Source organism: Palaemon carinicauda, chromosome 38, assembly GCF_036898095.1.
Source record: "Palaemon carinicauda isolate YSFRI2023 chromosome 38, ASM3689809v2, whole genome shotgun sequence".
Classification (NCBI taxonomy): Eukaryota; Metazoa; Arthropoda; class Malacostraca; order Decapoda; family Palaemonidae; genus Palaemon; species Palaemon carinicauda.
In genome coordinates this window covers 43,497,072-43,516,496 of record NC_090762.1, presented here as the reverse complement: position 1 = coordinate 43,516,496, position 19,425 = coordinate 43,497,072, and the positions used below count along the sequence as shown (strand labels likewise).

The window sequence follows — 19,425 nt, the reverse complement described above, 5'->3', positions numbered from 1 at the left end:
GACTGTACATATTTCGAGACCGTTGGAAGTTCAGCGATTGGGCTTCCAGAATTATCTCCAAAGGACTAAGGTGGAGCTGGATACAGGGACCTCCTCCACCGAACAACTTTAACCAACTGCCAACAGAAGAACTACATTCCCTCACAAAAGATCTGCTACAAAAGAATGCGATCCAAAGCATACGTCGCTTAAGATTTCAAGGACGCTTGTTCAGAGTGCCAAAGAAAGGCTCAGACAAACGAAGAGTAATCCTGGACCTGTCTCGTTTAAATTCCTTCAGTCGTTGCGACAAATTCCATATGCTTACCGTCTCCCAGGTGCGGACCTTACTTCCCCGTGGGGCCGTCACCACCTCCATCGATCTTACAGATGCCTACTATCATGTTCCAATAGCAAGGCATTTTCGTCCTTTTCTGGGCTTCAAGCTAGGCAAACAAGCCTATGCATTCAAAGTGATGCCATTCGGGCTCAACATAGCACCCAGAATCTTCACCAAACTAGCAGAGACAGTAATTCAAGAGCATCGAACTCAGGGGATACAGGTAGTGGCCTATCTAGACGATTGGCTAATCAGGTCAAACAATGCCCAGAATTGCCGCATAGCAACGAACAAAGTCCTCACCTTCCTTCGACAACTGGGATTCCAAGTCAACTTCGAGAAATCCCGCCTGGTCCCAGAGACCAAGTTGTTTCAATAGCTGGAACTACAATGGGACCTGTGCTCCCATACGCTGTGCCTCCCCAAAGCCAAAAGGAAGGAGATAGCGAGGAATACAAAACAATTTCTCAGGGAGAAGTTGGCCTCCAGAAGGAACCAAGAGAGGATCAAGAATCTCTCCAAGTCGGTTCCCTTACAACATCCGGGCCCGGGACTCGTCGTTCACACAGACGCCTGCTTAACAGGGTGGGGAGGTTACTCCCAACACAAGAAAGTCCAAGGGTTATGGCCACCGGTCTTCCAACAAAGCACATCAACGTCCTAAAGGCCATGGCAGTCTTCCTCACTTTAAAACGTCTCAATCCAGCCAGGAATCTCCATATCAGATTGGTTCTCGACAGTGCAGTCATAGTTCACTGCCTCAACAGAGGAGGCTCCAGATCAGTCCAAATAAACCACGTCATGTTGAAGATTTTCTCCATGGCGGTAATGCACAATTGGCACCTGTCAGCAGTCCATCTAGCAGGAGTCAGAAATGTGGTAGCGGACTCCCTTTCCCGGACGACTCCGCTAGTCGGAATGGTCACTAGACAATCGATCTTTCCAGTGGATACTATCTCAAGTCCCGGGTCTCCAGGTGGATCTGTTTGTGACGGAATCCAATCGCAAACTGGATTGTTACGTAGCCCCCAACCTGGACCCTCAGGCTTATGCCACGGACTCTATGATTCTAGATTGGAATACCTGGTAGACGTTTTATCTGTTTCCTCCGGTGAATCTCCTTCTGAAGGTTCTGCACAAACTCAGATCCTTCAAAGGTCAAGTGGCTCTCGTAGCCCCCAACTGGCCCAAAAGCAATTGGTTCCCCTTGTCGCTAGAACTAGGTCTCCGCCCCCGCCGGATTCCCAATCTGGTACTATCACAGACAGTACAAACTCGCAATGTGTTTGCTTCCTCAAGGATTCTGAATGCCCTAACTTTATGACTTCATGAAGTTTGCAGCCCAACGAGGTGCAAACATCGATCCTTTGAATACTATTTTCCTGGAATCTGACAAAAGGGAATCTACTCTCCGTCAATATGACTCAGCTGTCAAGAAATTAGCTAAGTTCTTGAAAGATTCCCAAGTAGAGAAAATGACAATGAACCTAACTGTGACATTCTTCAGAACTCTCTTCGAATCTGGCCTGGCAGCCAATACCATTACTACAATCAAGTCAGCCTTGAAAAAGATCTTCCATATTGGTTTTGACATTGATTTAACGGATTCATATTTCTCATCCATTCCGAGAGCTTGTGCCAGACTAAAACCTTCAACTCGCCCTAGCGCAGTTTCCTGGTTTTTGAACGATGTTCTTAAGCTAGCCTCTGACACCCCAAATGAATCCTGTAACTATATGGCATTATTAAGAAAGTCACTTTTTCTTTTGAGCCTCGCCTCTGGCTCCAGAATCTCAGAATTGTCAGCCTTATCTAGAGACCCAGGTCATATAGAGTTTCTCTCTTCGGGTGAGGTCCTTCTCTCCCCTAGTAAAGTGTTCCTGGCTAAAAATGAGGACCCCCAAAACAGGTGGTCTCCCTGGAAGATTGTTCCACTTCCTAGGGATCCATCCCTGTGTCCAGTTACCACCCTGAAATCCTACCTAAGTAGAACTTCCACTACAACCACAGGGCCCTTACTTATTAGAGAACACGGAGGAACTATTACCCTTAAAGGAATCAGGCAACAAATTCTTTATTTCATTAAACAAGCTAATCCTGAATCATTCCCACATGTCCATGATATTAGAACTGTGGCTACCTCAATTAATTTTTCCACCATATGAAATTTAATGAGCTCTCAAAATATACGGGTTGGAAGTCCCCTAAAGTTTTCAAGCGCCACTACCTAAAACCTTTAGAAGCTCTTAGATTTGCCACAGTAGCTGCAGGGAATATAGTTCCTCCTGAAGGTACCGAGTCCTAATCACAACGTCTTGCTCTGTCCTCTTTCCCTCCTGCCTGGCTTACCTGTTGTTCCTACCTGTTTTGTTTATCATGATGTATTATTTTATTATTCAATTGATAAAATTCACGAATTGTTTTGATTTCACTTGTTCTTGAAATCCCCGAGATGATTTTCTTTTGTTATGGGTTTTCTTTTGCTTGGTTCTCTCCATCTTCCCCTGGTGGGATTTTGAAACATGCTCATATTTATATCTATGATTGAATGTTTAACTTTGCATTTTGATTACCAAGCTGGATTACCACTTTTCATATCTGTTGATTTTTACCTACGGGTTTTATCGCTGTCATTTACACTGTGATCTATTTTACGGGTTTCCACATCCCTCTTTTTGTTATTAAAACTCATCAGCTATGTTATTTTTGTGTAATTCCCTTCAGGCAGTTAGCCATATTGGGTCCCCATTCTCTGGTACGATTTCACTGGGCGGCACGGGTCGAAGCCCAGAAAAGGGATTTTGACGTAGGAAAAATCTATTTCTGGGTGAGAGACCCGTGCCGCCCAGTGAACCCACCCGTCCCTCCCTAATTGAGCCCCAATCTGGGGTGCTATAAGGAGTGACGTTACAGGCGTGGGTTCGCTAGTAGTAGTAGGATGTTGAACGGCACCTCGCTGTTCGGGGATATTGACAGGAGATATCTAAATGGTGCGAGGCCTCTGGTTGTGATTTATTCAGCGCCCCAGTATTATACCGACACCTTATTAAGGTGAGCGAGCTGGGTTCAACCTAGCATTCCTATACAATTTTTCTCTGGTAAATTTATAGCAGTTTTTACCTTAGAAATTATGTTAAAGGAGCATTTCACTGGGCGGCACGGGTCTCTCGCCCAGAAATAGATTTTTCCTACGTCAAAATCCCTTATTTCTGGGTCGATCTGTGACGTCAGTCATGTTGAATTAACGACAATCACTTCCGAAAATCACTGGGCAAAAACTTATCAACTTTGCGGGCAAGTCCAAATCAGAAGGATGTACTGGAGAGCGCGAGTAGTAGGTGTCGGTGGCGTAGCCCAACTGTATTCTCTAGGGCCTGTCACGGCCCTCCCCTTTGATGAAGGGATTATCTAAATGGAAGACAGCCTGTGAGTAGTGGTTTCCACACGCCCTTGATAAATACCCGACACCAACAAGGTGTTAGCGCGAGGGTTGTAACCTCTGCATTCCATGCTTTTATCTTTCTCTAGTATATTTGGAAGATTTATATTAAAAAAGTGTATGAAGGACCCTTTTCACCGGGCATCACAGGTCTCTCCCCAGAAATAGATTTTTCCTTCGTCAAAATCCCTTATATATATATATATATATATATATATATATATATATATATATATATATATATATATATATATATATATATATATATATATATATATATATATATATATATATATATATATATATATATATATATATATACATACTATATATATATATATATATATATATATATATATATATATATATATATATATATATATATATATATATATATATATATATATCTGTGTGTAGTATAATTCATTATTACTAGCTAAGCTACAACCCTAATTGGAAAATCAGGATGCTATAAGCCCAAGGGCTCCAACAGGAAAAATAGCACAGTGAGGAAAGGAACAGATAGAATACTGTACCTGAGTGTATCCATAAGCAAGAGACCTCTATCCTAAGACCATGAAATACCATGGAACAGATGCTATAGCACTTCCCAAGATGAGAGAACAACGGTTTGATTTAGGAGTGTCCTAGAAGAGCTGCTTACCATAGCTAAAGAGTCTCCTCTATCGTTACCAAGTAGCCACTGTACAATTACAGCAGAGTAGTTACACCATTGAGTGAAGAAGAATTTTCCAGTTATCTTGATGTTGTCAGGTGTATGAAGAAAGAGGAGAATGACTGAAGAATAGGCCACCCAATTTGGTGTATGCATAGGGAAGGGAAAAATTAAATGTGAAAAGAGAGGGATCTAAGGTAGTACTATCTGGCCAGTCAAAGGACCCAAGAATTCTCTAGCAGTAGTATCTCAATGGGTGGCTGGTGCCTTGGCCAACCTACAAGAGAGAGAGAGAGAGAGAGAGAGAGAGAGAGAGAGAGAGAGAGAGAGAGTTACAAGGATTTTGGTTATCTCAAAGACTTTTTAGTCAAACCGCGGAGACTCCGTTTGCTCTTTGGTAGTGCGATTTAGTTCAAGCATCTAAAATTCTTATGATCTTGTCTAACTTATTCTTGAACTCATTTACCGTGTTACTGTTTACTACATCCACTGGAAGTCTATTGCAAGTGTTTACTATTTTGTATGCAAAGAAATTGCCACATTAAGTGGTGTTGTATCTTTTCAATTCCAGTTTGTATCCGTTACCTCTGGACTGATTTGTGCTAGGTGTGAATAGACTGTTGCAAGCTACATTTGTTATTCCTTTAAGAATTTTGAATGCCTCTTCTAACTGTCCCCTTAGTCGTCAAGTTTGTAGATCAAATAAGTTTAGACGTTCCCTCCTCCATCTATACCCAAATTGTCTTAGTGCTGAAACTAGTTTGGTGGCCCTCGCTTGTACTGCTTCCAGTGTATCTATATCCTTCTGAATACTAGGAGCCCAAAATTGGACTCCATATTCTAGATGGGATCTTACTAGTGATGTGTACAGCTGTTGTATTGTCTTTGTTTCTGTATTTGAATTGTCTCTATGTACAGTGAGCCCTCGTTTATCGCAGTAGATAGGTTCCAGACCCGACCGCGATAGGTGAAAATCCGCGAAGTAGTGACACCATATTTACGTATTTATTTAACATGTATATTCAGACTTTTAAAACCTTCCCTTGTACGTAGTACTGTTAACAAACTACCCTTTAATGTACAGAACACTTAATGCATGTACTACAGTACCCTAAACTAAAACAGGCACAAATATTAAAGATGATTTTATATCATGCGTTTCCTAAACACTCCAAAAAGCACGATAAAAAATGGCAACCAGTGTTTTGTTTATGTTTATCTCTGATCATAATGAAGAAACAAATGCATTTAGTGTACACATCTGTGTATAGGTTAGTTTTTGCATCGAATATATTGATTATACAGTACAGTATGTTGATTTTGTCATTACCAATGTTTTACTTAATTTTTCTTAGGACTTCCAAATGAAATGTTTTTCTTTATGGGCGGCGTCATAAAGTACGCTTCATCTTCGATCGTAATAAACAAACGAAGGCATTTAACGCGCATGATGAAAGTGATAAATAATGACATTACTGTAAAAGCTTTTAGAAAATATGTTATTACAAATATTATTTACCGTATCTATATAAAATCATACATATGTAGCAAAGCAGGAAAACAATTTACGAGAGAGAGAGAGAGAGAGAGAGAGAGAGAGAGAGAGAGAGAGAGAGAGAGAGAGAGAGAGAGAGAGAGAGAGAGGGAGTTGTTTTACGTACGTAAATGTAAATTTTAAACAAAAAAAATAGCCCCATTTCATATAATATAGGTTATTACAAATATTTTACTTTATCATATTACAGTAGTCTGTATAATACTGTAAAGTTCAGTACAGTATGTTGTTGTTAGTGGTGGCGATGAAATTCTCACGAAACAAAAACACAGCATTCGATTACAACAGCTGATTTTCTCTCTCTCTCTCTCTCTCTCTCTCTCTCTCTCTCTCTCTCTCTCTCTCTCTCTCTCTCTCTCTCTTCGTGTTATACAATACTTACATATAGATGAAGAAACTAAAATTAGTTTCTTAGTGTCAATTAAATACGAAACGAAAAAATTATGCAGTTTACATCCATTTCAATCGTTGCTAAAAATACGGCATCCGATTTCATCAGCAAACCACTATTTTTTGGGAAACATCATTTTATTCTAGAAAATTGCTACTCTTTAAATAGTTAATTGCACATTAACCCTGGAACGGTACGGTGGGTCGTCCGCGACCCCGAGCGACAAAAAAAAAAAAAGAGGTTTTTCTCACGTGACTCACCCCCGTGACTGAATTTGTGGGTGATCGACCTGCAGTAGGTGTCTTGCCTACACGCTCTAGTAGTGTCCAGATGTGTATTGCTGTAGCTGTACTCCTTCCCCGATTTCTGAGACGCGTCGGGGTCGAGCGCGACCGAGTTTACCCTTCTAAGGTAATTTGCATAATTATCAAAGTTATTACGTATTATGAAATTGTCGTAGAATGGTGCAACTTGTATAGGTTATCAGTTGTGGAAAGTCTTGGTGGATTGTTTGGCTACCATGTGCATGATTTTTTTTTTAGTTAAAATGTCGTTCATCACCACGAGGACCATTTTACCGCGAGTGCCCCTTTTTAATTTTTTTCCATTTTTTTGCCAAGTCATTTTTCCGTAAGATATTGCCAAATAGTGTCGTAAAACTTTTGCTTTTTTAGTGTTGGAAAGTGTGTCTAAATGATCTGGCTACCCATGCGTGACTTTGTTTTTGTCAGATACGACGTAGTTATTGGTATATTGGGTATTTAACTGCGGTTGCCAATTTCTGTTTTTTTTCAATATTTGTAAAAATTTACTACGTAGTAAGGAATTGCCGTATATTATTGATTTGTTTTTTAATGTTTATGTGTTAGAAAGTGTGCCTTGATGGTTGGGCTAACACGTGCATGTCTTTTTTTTTTTATCTGAGATGCCGTATATTAGAATGTTGGTCATTTTACCGCGAGTGCCCCTTTTTCATTTTTTTTCATTTTTTTGCCAAGTCATTTTTCCGCAAGATATTGCCAAATAGTGTCATAAAACTTTTGCTTTTTTAGTGTTGGAAAGTGTGTCTAGATGATCTGGCTACCCATGCGTGACTTTGTTTTTTTCAGATACGACGTGGTTATTGGTATATTGGGTATTTAACTGCGGTTGCCAATTTCTGTTTTTTTTTTTCAATATTTGTAAAAATTTACTACGTAGTAAGGAATTGCCGTATATTATTGATTTGTTTTTTCATGTTTATGTGTTAGAAAGTGTGCCTTGATGGTTGGGCTAACACGTGCATGTCTTTTTTTTTATCGGACATGTCGTATATTAGAATGTTGGGCATTTTTCCGCGAGTGCCCCTTTTTATTTGTTTTGCATTTTTTTGCTTAGTCATGTTACCGTAAGGAATTGGCAAGTAGTGTCGCAAAACTTATATTTTTATAGTGTTGGAAAGTGTTTCTAGATGATCTGGCTATCCATGCCTATTTTTTTTTAGCCAGATATAGCGTATATATAGGTATGTGTTCGATTTTCCTGTGATTGCCATTTTTTCGTTTTTTCCCATTTCTTTCAAAATTACTACGTACTAAGGAACTATCACAGAGTAATGATTCATTTAGATGTTTATTTGTCGGAAAATGTGCCTTGATGGTTTGCCTAGCACGTGGCTGAAATTTTTTTTTCTGAAATGCGTAAAATAAAATGTTGGCCATTTTTCCGCGAGTGCCCCTTTTTATTTGTTTTTCATTTTTTTACTTAGTCATGTTACCGTAAGGAATTGGCAAGAAGTGTCGCAAAACTTATATTTTTATAGTGTTGAAAAGTGTTTCTAGATGATCTGGCTACCCATGCCTATCTTTTTTTTTAGCCAGATATGGCGTATATATAGGTATGTGTTCGATTTTCCTGTGATTGCCATTTTTTCGTTTTTTCCCATTTCTTTCAAAATTACTAGGTACTAAGGAACTACCACAGAGTAATGATTCATTTAGATGTTTATTTGTCGGAAAATGTGCCTTGATGGTTTGCCTAGCACGTGGCTGAATTTTTTTTTTTTCTGAAATGCCGTATATTAGAATGTTAGCCATTTTTCCGCGAGTGCCCCTTTTTATTTGTTTTGCATTTTTTTGCTTAGTCATGTTACCGTAAGGAATTGGCAAGTAGTGTTGCAAAACTTGTATTTTTATAGTGTTGGAAAGTGTTTCTAGATGATCTGGCTACCCATGCCTATCTTTATTTTTAGCCAGATATGGCGTATATATAGGTATGTGTTCTATTTTCCTGCGATTGCCACTTTTTCGTTTTTTCCCATTTCTTTCAAAATTACTACGTACTAAGGAACTATCACAGAGTAATGATTCCTCTAGATGTTTATTTGTCGGAAAATTTTTTTTACTTCTTTTTTGATTGAATATCATCAAATTTTTTTAGCTAAAATATTATATTGTTTTACATTTTTTTTTTATCGATTTTATTTCCCTTCAAAAAAATTTTTTTGGGTCAGAATTTTAATTTTATAGTCGTAAAATAATCGACAATTATCCAGCAACCCACCATACAATTTTTATGCATATCCAAGAATAATTAGATTAGTGAATAACACCTTGAAATTGACATACCCTTCCTACATTTCAAGTGGCAGATTAGGGAGTCTGAGTCAGTGTGGTTGGCGGCCATTTTGTGGACATATCAGAAGCGTAAGTTGCCCTATCTATATATATTCTTGTTCCCTATAGAATTTGTGATATTTTGGTATATTTTTACCTGCATAAATATCATATTATATATTAAATATATGTATATTTTTATGAAATTTCTAAGTACTCAAAAAATTACCTTTAGATATAGCCCCTGATATAAATGTAATTTACAAAATAATGAAGATTTTTTTACATATTTCTATTTTAGGATAACATATGTTTATTCCCTAAAAAAATTAGCCACTTCCTATTTCATTTGGGTACCCAAAAAAATTCATGAAATTTGGACAAATTTGTTTGGCCAAAAAAAGTTACCCTTTTTTTCTCATTTCAGATCTTCACCTCCATGGGTCTGACTTCATCCAAAATACATCAAGATGTGTCCTAAACATTCAAGAATCAATTCCTAAAAGGATTTGTGTATATATGTATAACCTTTTTTTTTATGAATTTTTATGTAAGGTCTTTATTTTTCTACTTAATTTTTTAAAATATTTATAATAAATAGTTTTTCTGCAGATGAGTAGTATTTATCTTTACAGTTGTTTTAAGCATTCATTGAAGTTTTTTTTGGCAAAATAAAAAAGGAGGTTACTGCAAAAACTGATTTTTCAAGAATTTGTTTTGGCGTCGGGGTCGCTCGCGTCCGAGTATACCCTTAATGGGGTGTCCGAGGGGCGTACCTATCCAGGGTTAAGAAAGCGTGTGCTTTTGTTTTTAAATTTTGGGTGTATTTTAAAAATTGAGTATTGTTGACTTCTTTTTGTTTTACTTTTAGTTGTGATTAGATCAGGTGACGTCTAGCTGCCGCTCTTGAGAGCGTACGAATACACTAACAAAGTATCGTTTATACCATTTCTTAACTTATTCAAACCGTCTATACAGTTGATATTACATAAGCACCAATGTGTTATAACCTATCAAATTTTTTTGTTTATTACATTTAAAACAACACACTCTCTCTCTCTCTCTCTCTCTCTCTCTCTCTCTCTCTCTCTCTCTCTCTCTCTCTCTCTCTCTCTCTGTTATACAATACTTACATATAGATGAAGAAACTAAAATTATTTTTATTAGTGTCAATTAAATACGAAACGAAAAAATTATGCCGAGTCTACATCCATTTCAATCGTAGCGAAAAATACGGCATCCGATTTCATCAGCAAACCACTATTTTTGGGGAAACATCATTTTATTCTAGACTTATTCAGACCGTCTATACAGTTAATATTACATAAGCACCAATGTGTTATAACCTATCAAATTTTTTTGTTTATTACATTTAAAACAACACACACACTCTCTCTCTCTCTCTCTCTCTCTCTCTCTCTCTCTCTCTCTCTCTCTCTCTCTCTCTCTCTCTGTGGGCTACTTTTCACTACCTCCCATTCCTTACCTCTCTCTATCTCTCTAACAAATGATATCTTTGTTGCTCCTCAGAGTTTCATTTATAGTGAAAATCAATCATGATTCAATTTTCCTTACTGTTTCCAATCTCGCACCCTCGGTCACATCGTGGTATTTTCGAAATTTCCGGAAAATCCGCGATATATGTATATACATGCGTTATGAAAAAAATCCGTTAAGTAGTGAATCCACGATGGTCGAACCACGAAGTAGCGAGGGATCACTGTACTGTGACGGCCGAGAGCAAGGTTATGACTCAAAGGCAGGATGCAATCAACAGAGTGAGTTTATTAACCCTTTTACCCCCAAAGGACGTACTGGTACGTTTCACAAAACTCATCCCTTAACCCCCATGGACGTACCGGTACGTCCTTGCAAAAAAATGCTATAAAAATTTATTTTTTCATATTATTGATAATTTTTTGAGGAAATTCAGGCATTTTCCAAGAGAATGAGACCAACCTGACCTCTCTATGACAAAAATTAAGGCTGTTAGAGCAATTTAAAAAAAATATACTGCAAAATATGCTGGGGAAAAAATAACCCCTTGGGGGTTAAGGGTTGGAAATTTCCAAAGAGCCTGAGGGTAAAAGGGTTAAAGAACACTCTCCTTTATATACAAAACCTCAAGGACATAACATGTTCGAAAGACAGACAATGTTACAGAGGAAAACCGGAGAAAGGATTATTCAGGTTCTTTTTAGTGCGAGGGAAGAGCGCAGATACAAGCATAATATATACAAAATAATTTATGTACGATCGTGTGACACACGGTTGGTACATGACTCCCCCCCTAAAAATGACATACTGTACATGTTAAATAGGGCGCCCTGATCTAGAGCGGCGAACTGTAGGCGGATCATCTGGCAGTAGATAAGCAGGTTTTAGACGATCAATGGAGACCCAGTCTTCTTTACCACGAATGTTTAGTAGGAATGCTTTCGGACTGCGTCGGATCACAAGGAAAGGGCCCGTGTAAGGGGGCGTTAGCGGTGGCTTGGTAGTGTCGTTGCGCAGGAAGACGTGCGTTGCAGAGTGCAAGTCTGTTGGTATGTGATGCTTCGCTGGAGGCTTGTAAGTCTGGCGGCATGTAGTGAATTTTCCCGCGACGTGACGTATGCGCTGGAGATCATCGGAGGAGGTTTTAGAAGGAAAAGATTCGGCAGGGACGACCAATGGGTCGCCATACACCATTTCAACTGCCGAGACGTCGAGGGCGTCTTTATGAGTGGTCCTTAGTCCCAGGAGGACCCAGGGGAGCTGAGTAAACCAGTTTGAATCCTTGCAGCGGGACATCAAAGCTGCTTTGAGGGTGCGATGAAAACGATCAATCATTCCATTAGCAGCGGGGTTGTAGGCCGTTGTCTGATGTAGGGTGATGCCCAGGAGATTCGCTAATGATGTCCACAATTGAGAGGTGAAAGTGGTTCCCCTGTCAGAAGTAATATACTCAGGGATACCAAATCTTGCAATCCATCCAGAGAGTAAGGCAGATGTACATGAGGCAGAAGTTGCAGTTTCCATGGGAATGGCTTCAGGCCAATGGGTGGAGCGGTCGATGACGGTAAACAGGTAATGATGTCCTTGTGATGTAGGTAGGGGGCCTACAACGTTGACGTGAATGTGTGCGAAATGACGCTGAAGTTGAGGAAAGGTGCCCACTCCTGAATCCGTGTGTCGATGTACTTTGGAAGTTTGGCAAGAAGTACAGGCGCGGACCCAATTCTAAGCATCCTTAGAAATGCCGTGCCAAATGAACTTTGCCTTCAGCAGCTGTGCAGTAGAACGGCACGAGGGATGTGAAAGGCCGTGAATGAAATCAAACACCTGTCGGCGCATGGGAGCAGGAATCCAAGGTCGTGGTCTCCCAGTACTGACATCACAGAGGAGGGTGGTGTTGGAGTCGTTGAGGGGGAAGTCTTCCCAACGGAGGGACGTGCAGGATGTCCTACATGCTTGATATTCTGGATCCTGTCGTTGGGCTTCAGCCAGGGCGTTGTAATCCAATCCCAGTTGAACGGCAGCCAACGTGTTTCTTGACAGGGCATCGGCAACGGGATTCATTTTCCCAGGGACGTATTGAAGGGTGCAATTGTATTCAGCCACGGTGGAGAGATCTCGGCGTTGCCGGGCGGACCAGGCATCAGACTGTTGAGTAAAGGCGTGCACCATAGGCATGTGGTCTGTGCGAATGACGAAGGGCGTACCTTCCAAGAAATGACAAAAGTGACGGACAGCCAAGTGCACCGCCAGCAATTCTCGATCGAAGGTAGAATAGCCCGATTCTGCCTTGGACAGTTTCCTGCTGAAGAAGGCCAATGGGCAGGTCGAGCCGTTGACCACCTGCTCGAGTACTGCACCAATAGCGACGCCGCTGGCATCGGTGGAGAGAAGGAGAGGGGCGTGTGGGATAGGAAAAGTGAGAGCCGCAGCAGTTGATAGGGCCTTCTTTGCATTGCAGAAGGCTGCTTCTTGAAGGGGACCCCACTTCAGGTCCTTTGGCTTGCCCTTGAGGGAGGCGTAGAGGGGAGCAAGAGTGGCGGTAATGGCTGGCAGAAAACGGTGATAATAGTTGATCATGCCCAAGAACTCCTGCAAAGCTTTGACAGTCGAGGGCGCGGGGAAGTTCTGAATGGCTGCTACCTTCTCAGGGAGGAGATGGACTCCTTCAGGAGTGATGCGGTGCCCTAAGAACGACACTTCGTTGGCGCCAAAGGTACACTTGTCGTACCGGACTACAAGGCCGGTTTGTTGCAGGCAGTCGAACACGATGCGCAGGTGACGGAGGTGTTCCTCTTTTGAGGAGGAGAACACAAGTATGTCGTCCACATAAAATACACAGAAAGGGAGATCCCCTAAGATGCCATCCATGAGACGTTGAAACGTGGCCCCGGCATTACGAAGGCCAAAACAGGAGTACAGTAATTGAAGGTGTATGTACCAAACGGAGTGGTGATGGCAGTCTTGGGGATGTCGTCTGGGTTCATAGGCACCTGATGATACCCATTCAGGAGATCGAGCATAGAGAAAACCTGTACAGGTAGGAGGTCACGTCGGCAATGTTTGGGAGGGGGTAGTGATCTGGTTCTGTTTGCATGTTCAGGCGCCTGTAATCCCCGCAAGGACGGAGCGAGCCGTCTTTCATCAGAACGATGTGTAAGGGTGACGACCATGGGCTGGAGGCCTTTTGGCAAACGCCCATTTCCTCCATTTCGGCAAACGTCTGTTTGGCGGCTGCCAATCGTTCCAGTGCCAGACGTCTGAATTTTGCGAAGACTGGGGGTCCCGTCGTCTTGATATGGTGATAAATACCGTGCTTGGCAGGAACCGTGGGAGTTTGGGGAAGTTCTGGACGGAAAACCTCCGGGTATGACGTGAGGAGGTGTACGTAGTCATCCGTGGGTGCGCTGATGTGGAGAGCGAGGTTAGAGGGGGCGGGTTGAAGAGGTGTCGACAAATACGAGTCTGCGTTGACCAATCGTCGGCGGGCGACATCGACTAGAAGGTGGAAATGAGAGAGGAAATCCGCACCGAGGATTGGCATTGTGATGTCAGCAACGAGAAACTTCCAATTGAATTTACCGTTTCCGAACGATAATGTGAGGTTCTCGTAACCGTAGGTGGGTATCACAGATCCATTGGCAGCTGCCAAGCGGACGTCGGCAGATGTAGACAGACTTCGTCGTGTCTTGAAGAGTTTCCTTGGCAAAAGAGAACGACAAGCACCCGTGTCTACCAAAAATCGCACACCCGTTCCTGCATCATGTAAAAAGAAAAGATTAGAAACATGGGAGGCCACCGCCACGAGCGATGGCCTACTTACACGTTTTTTGGCCACTGACAATCCTCGGCACATTTCTTCGCGGTTGCCCCGAATCTGAAGTGATAGTAGCAAAACTGCGGCGGATGGGAGGTAGTAAGTAGCTGTAGAAGTCGTTTATTGGGGCGCGAGCGATTGGTGGGTGGTGGGTGGCTTTGTCACCGTTTCGGCACGTCACCGGGTAGGCGTGTATGTCCTATGGGATTCATGTCAGTTTCGGTTGACGTTGAATAGCATCCTCTTCGTCAGGGGTGGAGGCTTTGATGGAGGTCTTGAAGTGGCTGTCCATAAGGGCGTCGGCTTTGGTCATCAGGTCCTTTATGGGTAAACTATCGACATCGGGTATGGCAGCGTGTATAGGTCCGGGTAACCGGCGTATCCAAAGGGCACGAAGTAGGTTCACCTCACGAGGAGAGCCGTCTGCGGCAGGTTGAAGGCGAGAGATACTGGTCATTTCCCTGAGGGCAAGCGAAGCCCTTTGGTCCCCCAACGGTTGTTGAGAGGGCTGAAAAAGCTTTGCTATACGGGCGGCTGGCGACGGAGAGTACTGCTGCAGAAGGTATGTTTTGAGGGCGTCATACGCTATTGAGGTGTCTCCTTGTTCACAAAGCCAGTCGGATATTTCTGGGAAGGTGTCCTCGGGTATCGCCGCGAGAACATAATCTGCTTTGGTGGTTGAGCGAGTCACGCCATTGATGCGAAACTGGACTTCTGCGCGCTGAAACCAAGCAAACGCCTCTCCGCTGGCGAACGGTGAAAGTTTCAATGCGGCGGCCGCAGCGCCAACTTCTGTAGAGTCCGTCATAATACCAACGATGGAGGGACGAGGGGGGTGGGGGTGGAAGGCGGTGGGAGCGATTCGACTTCCGGGGTCACCAATGTGACGGCCGAGAGCAAGTTTATGACTCAAAGGCAGGATACAATCAACTGAGTGAGTTTATTAAAGAACACTCTCCTTTATATACAAAACCTCAGGCAACAGGACTTAACATGTTCGAGAGACAGACAATGTTACAGAGGAAAACCGGAGACATGATTATTCAGGTTCTTTTTAGTGCGAGGGAAGAGCGCAGATACAAGCATAATATATACAAAATAATTTATGTACGATCGTGTGACACACGGTTGGTCCAGTACCCTATTACTTTTTGTGCTTTCTTTTCAACTTTTATGCTCTGATTGGTGAACTTCAAATCCTTGCTGATAATAATACCAAGGTCTTCCTCCTAGTCCACACTTTCTATTTCATTACTTAACAGTGAGTAATCTGATTGTGGGTTACTATAACTTATATACATGACTTTGCATTTCCCACAGTTGAAAGGCATTTACCATTTTCTGGACTATTCTCCTAGCTTCATTAGATCCTCTCTTAAGGTTTCTACATCTGAATTTGCAGCATTAAAATTCAGTATCGTCAGCAAATTTGGCTGTTCTATTAGTTAACCCTAAATCTACGTCATTAATGTAGAACAGAAAAAGCAAAGGACCAAGGATAGATCCTTGAGGTAGTCCGCTTGTAATGGTTGCCCACTCTGGAGTTTTTCCATTGATTACAACTCTCTGTTTTCTGTTTGTTAGCCAATCTTCGATCCAGTCAGCTGGCTCGTTAGTAATGCCTAGTGCTCTAATTTTTACCATTAATCATTTATGAGGAACTTTGTCAAAAGCCTTTCAAAAGTTTAGGTATACGATGTCTATTGCCCTGCTTTTGTCATAAATGCTAAACATGTGGAAAAATGCCAAAAGATTTGTCACACATGATCTCTTTTGTCTAAATTCATGATGGCTGTCTATCAGAAGACTGTTTTTCTCTATGTGTTCTAATATTGAATCTACAAAAATTGATTAAAAAGTTTTGCAAGGCACTGAAGTTAGACAGAGGTCTGTAGTTGCCATGTTCTTCTTTTGGTCCCTTCCTGTAGAAGGAGGAACATTGCCTAGTTTCCATCCTTGTGGTGCCTTTCTTTCATTGGCTGTCTTTTGGAATGTTTGTAAGTATGGGGTTATCTCTTCTTCTAGTTCTACAATCTCTCTTGGATGAATATCATCTGGACCTGGTGCCTTAGACTTACAGAGTCATTTTACTTTATTTTTGACATCATCCATCGTAAATGTAATTCTACTTAATGGTTGCGGCCCTTCATATTTGATAGCTGGTTTAGGGAGGGTAGTTAATTCTTCCGAGAGAGAGAGAGAGAGAGAGAGAGAGAGAGAGAGAGAGAGAGAGAGAGAGAGAGAGAGAGAGAGAGAGAGAGAGAGAGAGAGAGAGAATTATAAGTAAGGAAAGTCCATTAAAATAGGGAATATCTTCGCAGAGCAAGAATGGCCATTAAATTCATTAATGAGGTAGAGCGGGGAGATTATAAGTACAGAATGTCCTTTAAAATAGGGAATATCTTCAGCAGAGCTGGAACAGCAATTAAAATCATTAATGAGGTAGTTAACGAAAGGTGGGGAGTGTGAGCGAGTAGCTAAACCCACTCACGTGTCAAAGAATCTTCACTACTAATGTTTGTATAGCAAGGAAAAATACACAATACTTTTAAAATTAATTTGTTCCTATGCATATACAAACCTTTCAGCCTTTAAAATACCCAATTATTGGTAGGAGGAAGTCCCCTATCCAAACTGTTTCGTTCTTTTTGTTTCCTGAAATATGTCAATTCTTCTTGGTCCTGTACGGGAGCACAGATGATAATTCCAGCAGCCTCATATCAACCCATCATATGGAGGAGTAGGCTGATGAGGCCTAGCCAGTATTTGGTTAGGTACCTGGCACTCAGTCAAGGGAGGAATCTTCCTCACCAGAAGAGAGACAGTCTGGAATGAAATACATGTACCTGGTGCATGATGCCCAATAGGTCTGTATTCATTCCACCATCCTCTCCCTATATGATGCTCAGAAATATAACTTACCAACTTCAATGTCCAATCTTGTATGTAATGGTCCGACTGCTTCATCCCCAAGTAAGGGGAAGAAAGAAAATGCAGAAGAGCCAGTCATTCTACTTTTCACACAAACTTACATCACACATGTTGCCATAGGCAAGATGCTTCTGTCCTGAATGGGAGGTGGGCTGGCTACAAAACTAATTGAGTGGCAACCAGAGGGCCAAGACCAAAATGTGTTGAAGAACCTTTAAGTATACTTCCTTGAACATAATGCAGACAAAGTTGTATGGCTCTTCCCAACTCCATCACATGTCCAATTTTAATATTCTTCAGAAGACTAAAGTGAGACCAATTTTAAAGAACAGAATGTTTGTATATATAGAGGAACAAAGGTCAACATGTTTGAAAAAGTTTTTTAAAGCATAAAGAAAAGAGTCTAGACTGCCCATAAAATAAAATCAGAGTGATCAGCCCACTCTTCTGTCTTCTGATTTTTTATTTATCTTTTTCCTCAACCCCAGTAAGATCCTATTTCATACACATAAGCCTGATTATAAAAATAAGTATTATTATTATATACAACAATCAAGGGAAATCCATATTTTGTTTCAATTGTAATTAACATGTAAAGATAGTGACCCTATCTTATTAATCTCCAAATAATTATATTCTTTACTGGATGTTTCGAGTTTTTACCTTTGAGGCAGGATGCAAAAGACCTCAGTCCTGCCAGGAGATGATCTCTAGCACTAACTCCTCCAGGCGAATCGTCCATATCAGAAGGATTGACTCGAACAGCTGGGACATATATCTTGCTGAGCAGCCTCTGGACAGACCTGAGGACAACTGCAGGGTCATCTCCAGCCTTCACCAGCATGAAGTTCACTTCCTAGAATAAGAGAATGTTGAATGACATTCACCTGAAATATCATGCCCAATGAAGTTCACTTCCTGGGTTAAGAGAATATACAGTACAATGAAGTTAATCGCTATTAATATTGTAATCCTCAACGGGGTTCACTTTCTAGATTAAGATGATAAATTTAAAGTAATTTGTACTTTTCCTAACAATGCAAACCTGTAGCAAGTTATTAAGGATTATCTTTCAGCGAAGCTGGAAGACTAGCGATTAAGTCTTTTAAGCAAGGTGGCCAGCTACCTTTCTCACTCCCACACCAGCCAAATCGAGTCACTTTTTTATTCCAGGCAGGACTTATAGGGGACAGGTGATGGTGGGACAATCTGTATAAATAGCTAAAGGTTTATAATGTTAGGAAAAATACAAATTACTTTTAAATTTGTCATTTATTTCAACACAACAAACCTTACGCTATTTATTAAGGATGACTCACCCAATAGGAGGGTGGAAGTCTGACAACTGGCTTAGCATGTAACTGAGAAAAACCCTGACACCTCTCTAGAAACATTGTGCAATGCACGAATAGCGGCCTGAGGAACCTGTGTGCTTGTGAAAAACTTTCAATGCGACTGTCTTGTCTAGGTAAGAATATTCCAAGCTAAACAGGAATGTTGATATCAAATATAGACGTTTCCCACCTCATGGGGAATTTTGGGGACTTAGATAAGTATTAAATTTATACTAGGTTACACAAAGAAAAAGGTTATTACCTACAGATAAGGCCAGTGTGCAGAGGACCCATGGTGCTGTTCTCCAAGAGAGGGTAAGATGAAAGAAAGAAAGAGCCAGTCATTCTTACACATTCATCCCAGAGTAATCCCGAGTAACCTATACCCTCAACCCTCTGCTACTTGTCCATCAAGGAGCCTGAGGCATTCTAAACCACTTGTTGTACAGCCACCACAGGACCAATGGGGAACATTTCCATTCTCCTGTGGGTCACGTCTTGCAGGTATTGGGCAGTGAAGGTCATCCGACTCTTCCACACACCCGCTTGTAATACCTGCGCCACAGAGTAGTTACGTTTAAATACCAGGGACGTACTTATGCTCCTGATGTCAAGAACTCTAGGCCGATGAGCAGGAGGAGGGTAAGGATACACTGCATGGTCAATCATAACCTTGCAAATTCAAGCTGAGATGGTGTTCTTTGTGACCCTCCTCTTAACCTTCCCTGTACTGAAGAAGAGTGCTGAGACTCAGGGAGCGAACTGCTGCAGTGTATTTAAGGTAACAACTCAAACTCCTCCCTGGACAAAGTAACAGTTGATCTGGACCAACGGTTACAGAACGAAGACTTCCAATCTGAAAGGGCCTGAAT

At 41.4% G+C, this 19,425-nt stretch overlaps 1 protein-coding gene across 1 annotated transcript in view; it reads right to left on the bottom strand.

Annotated features, from left to right (window-relative positions):
- Nucleotides 1-19,425, bottom strand: part of LOC137630306 (dynein axonemal heavy chain 5-like) — a 131,147-nt gene that overhangs the window by 78,137 nt on the left and 33,585 nt on the right. The window contains exon 7 of the mRNA XM_068361748.1: nucleotides 17,883-18,075. Coding sequence (XP_068217849.1) covers nucleotides 17,883-18,075 — 193 coding nt within the window. The remainder of the gene's footprint in view (nucleotides 1-17,882; nucleotides 18,076-19,425) is intronic.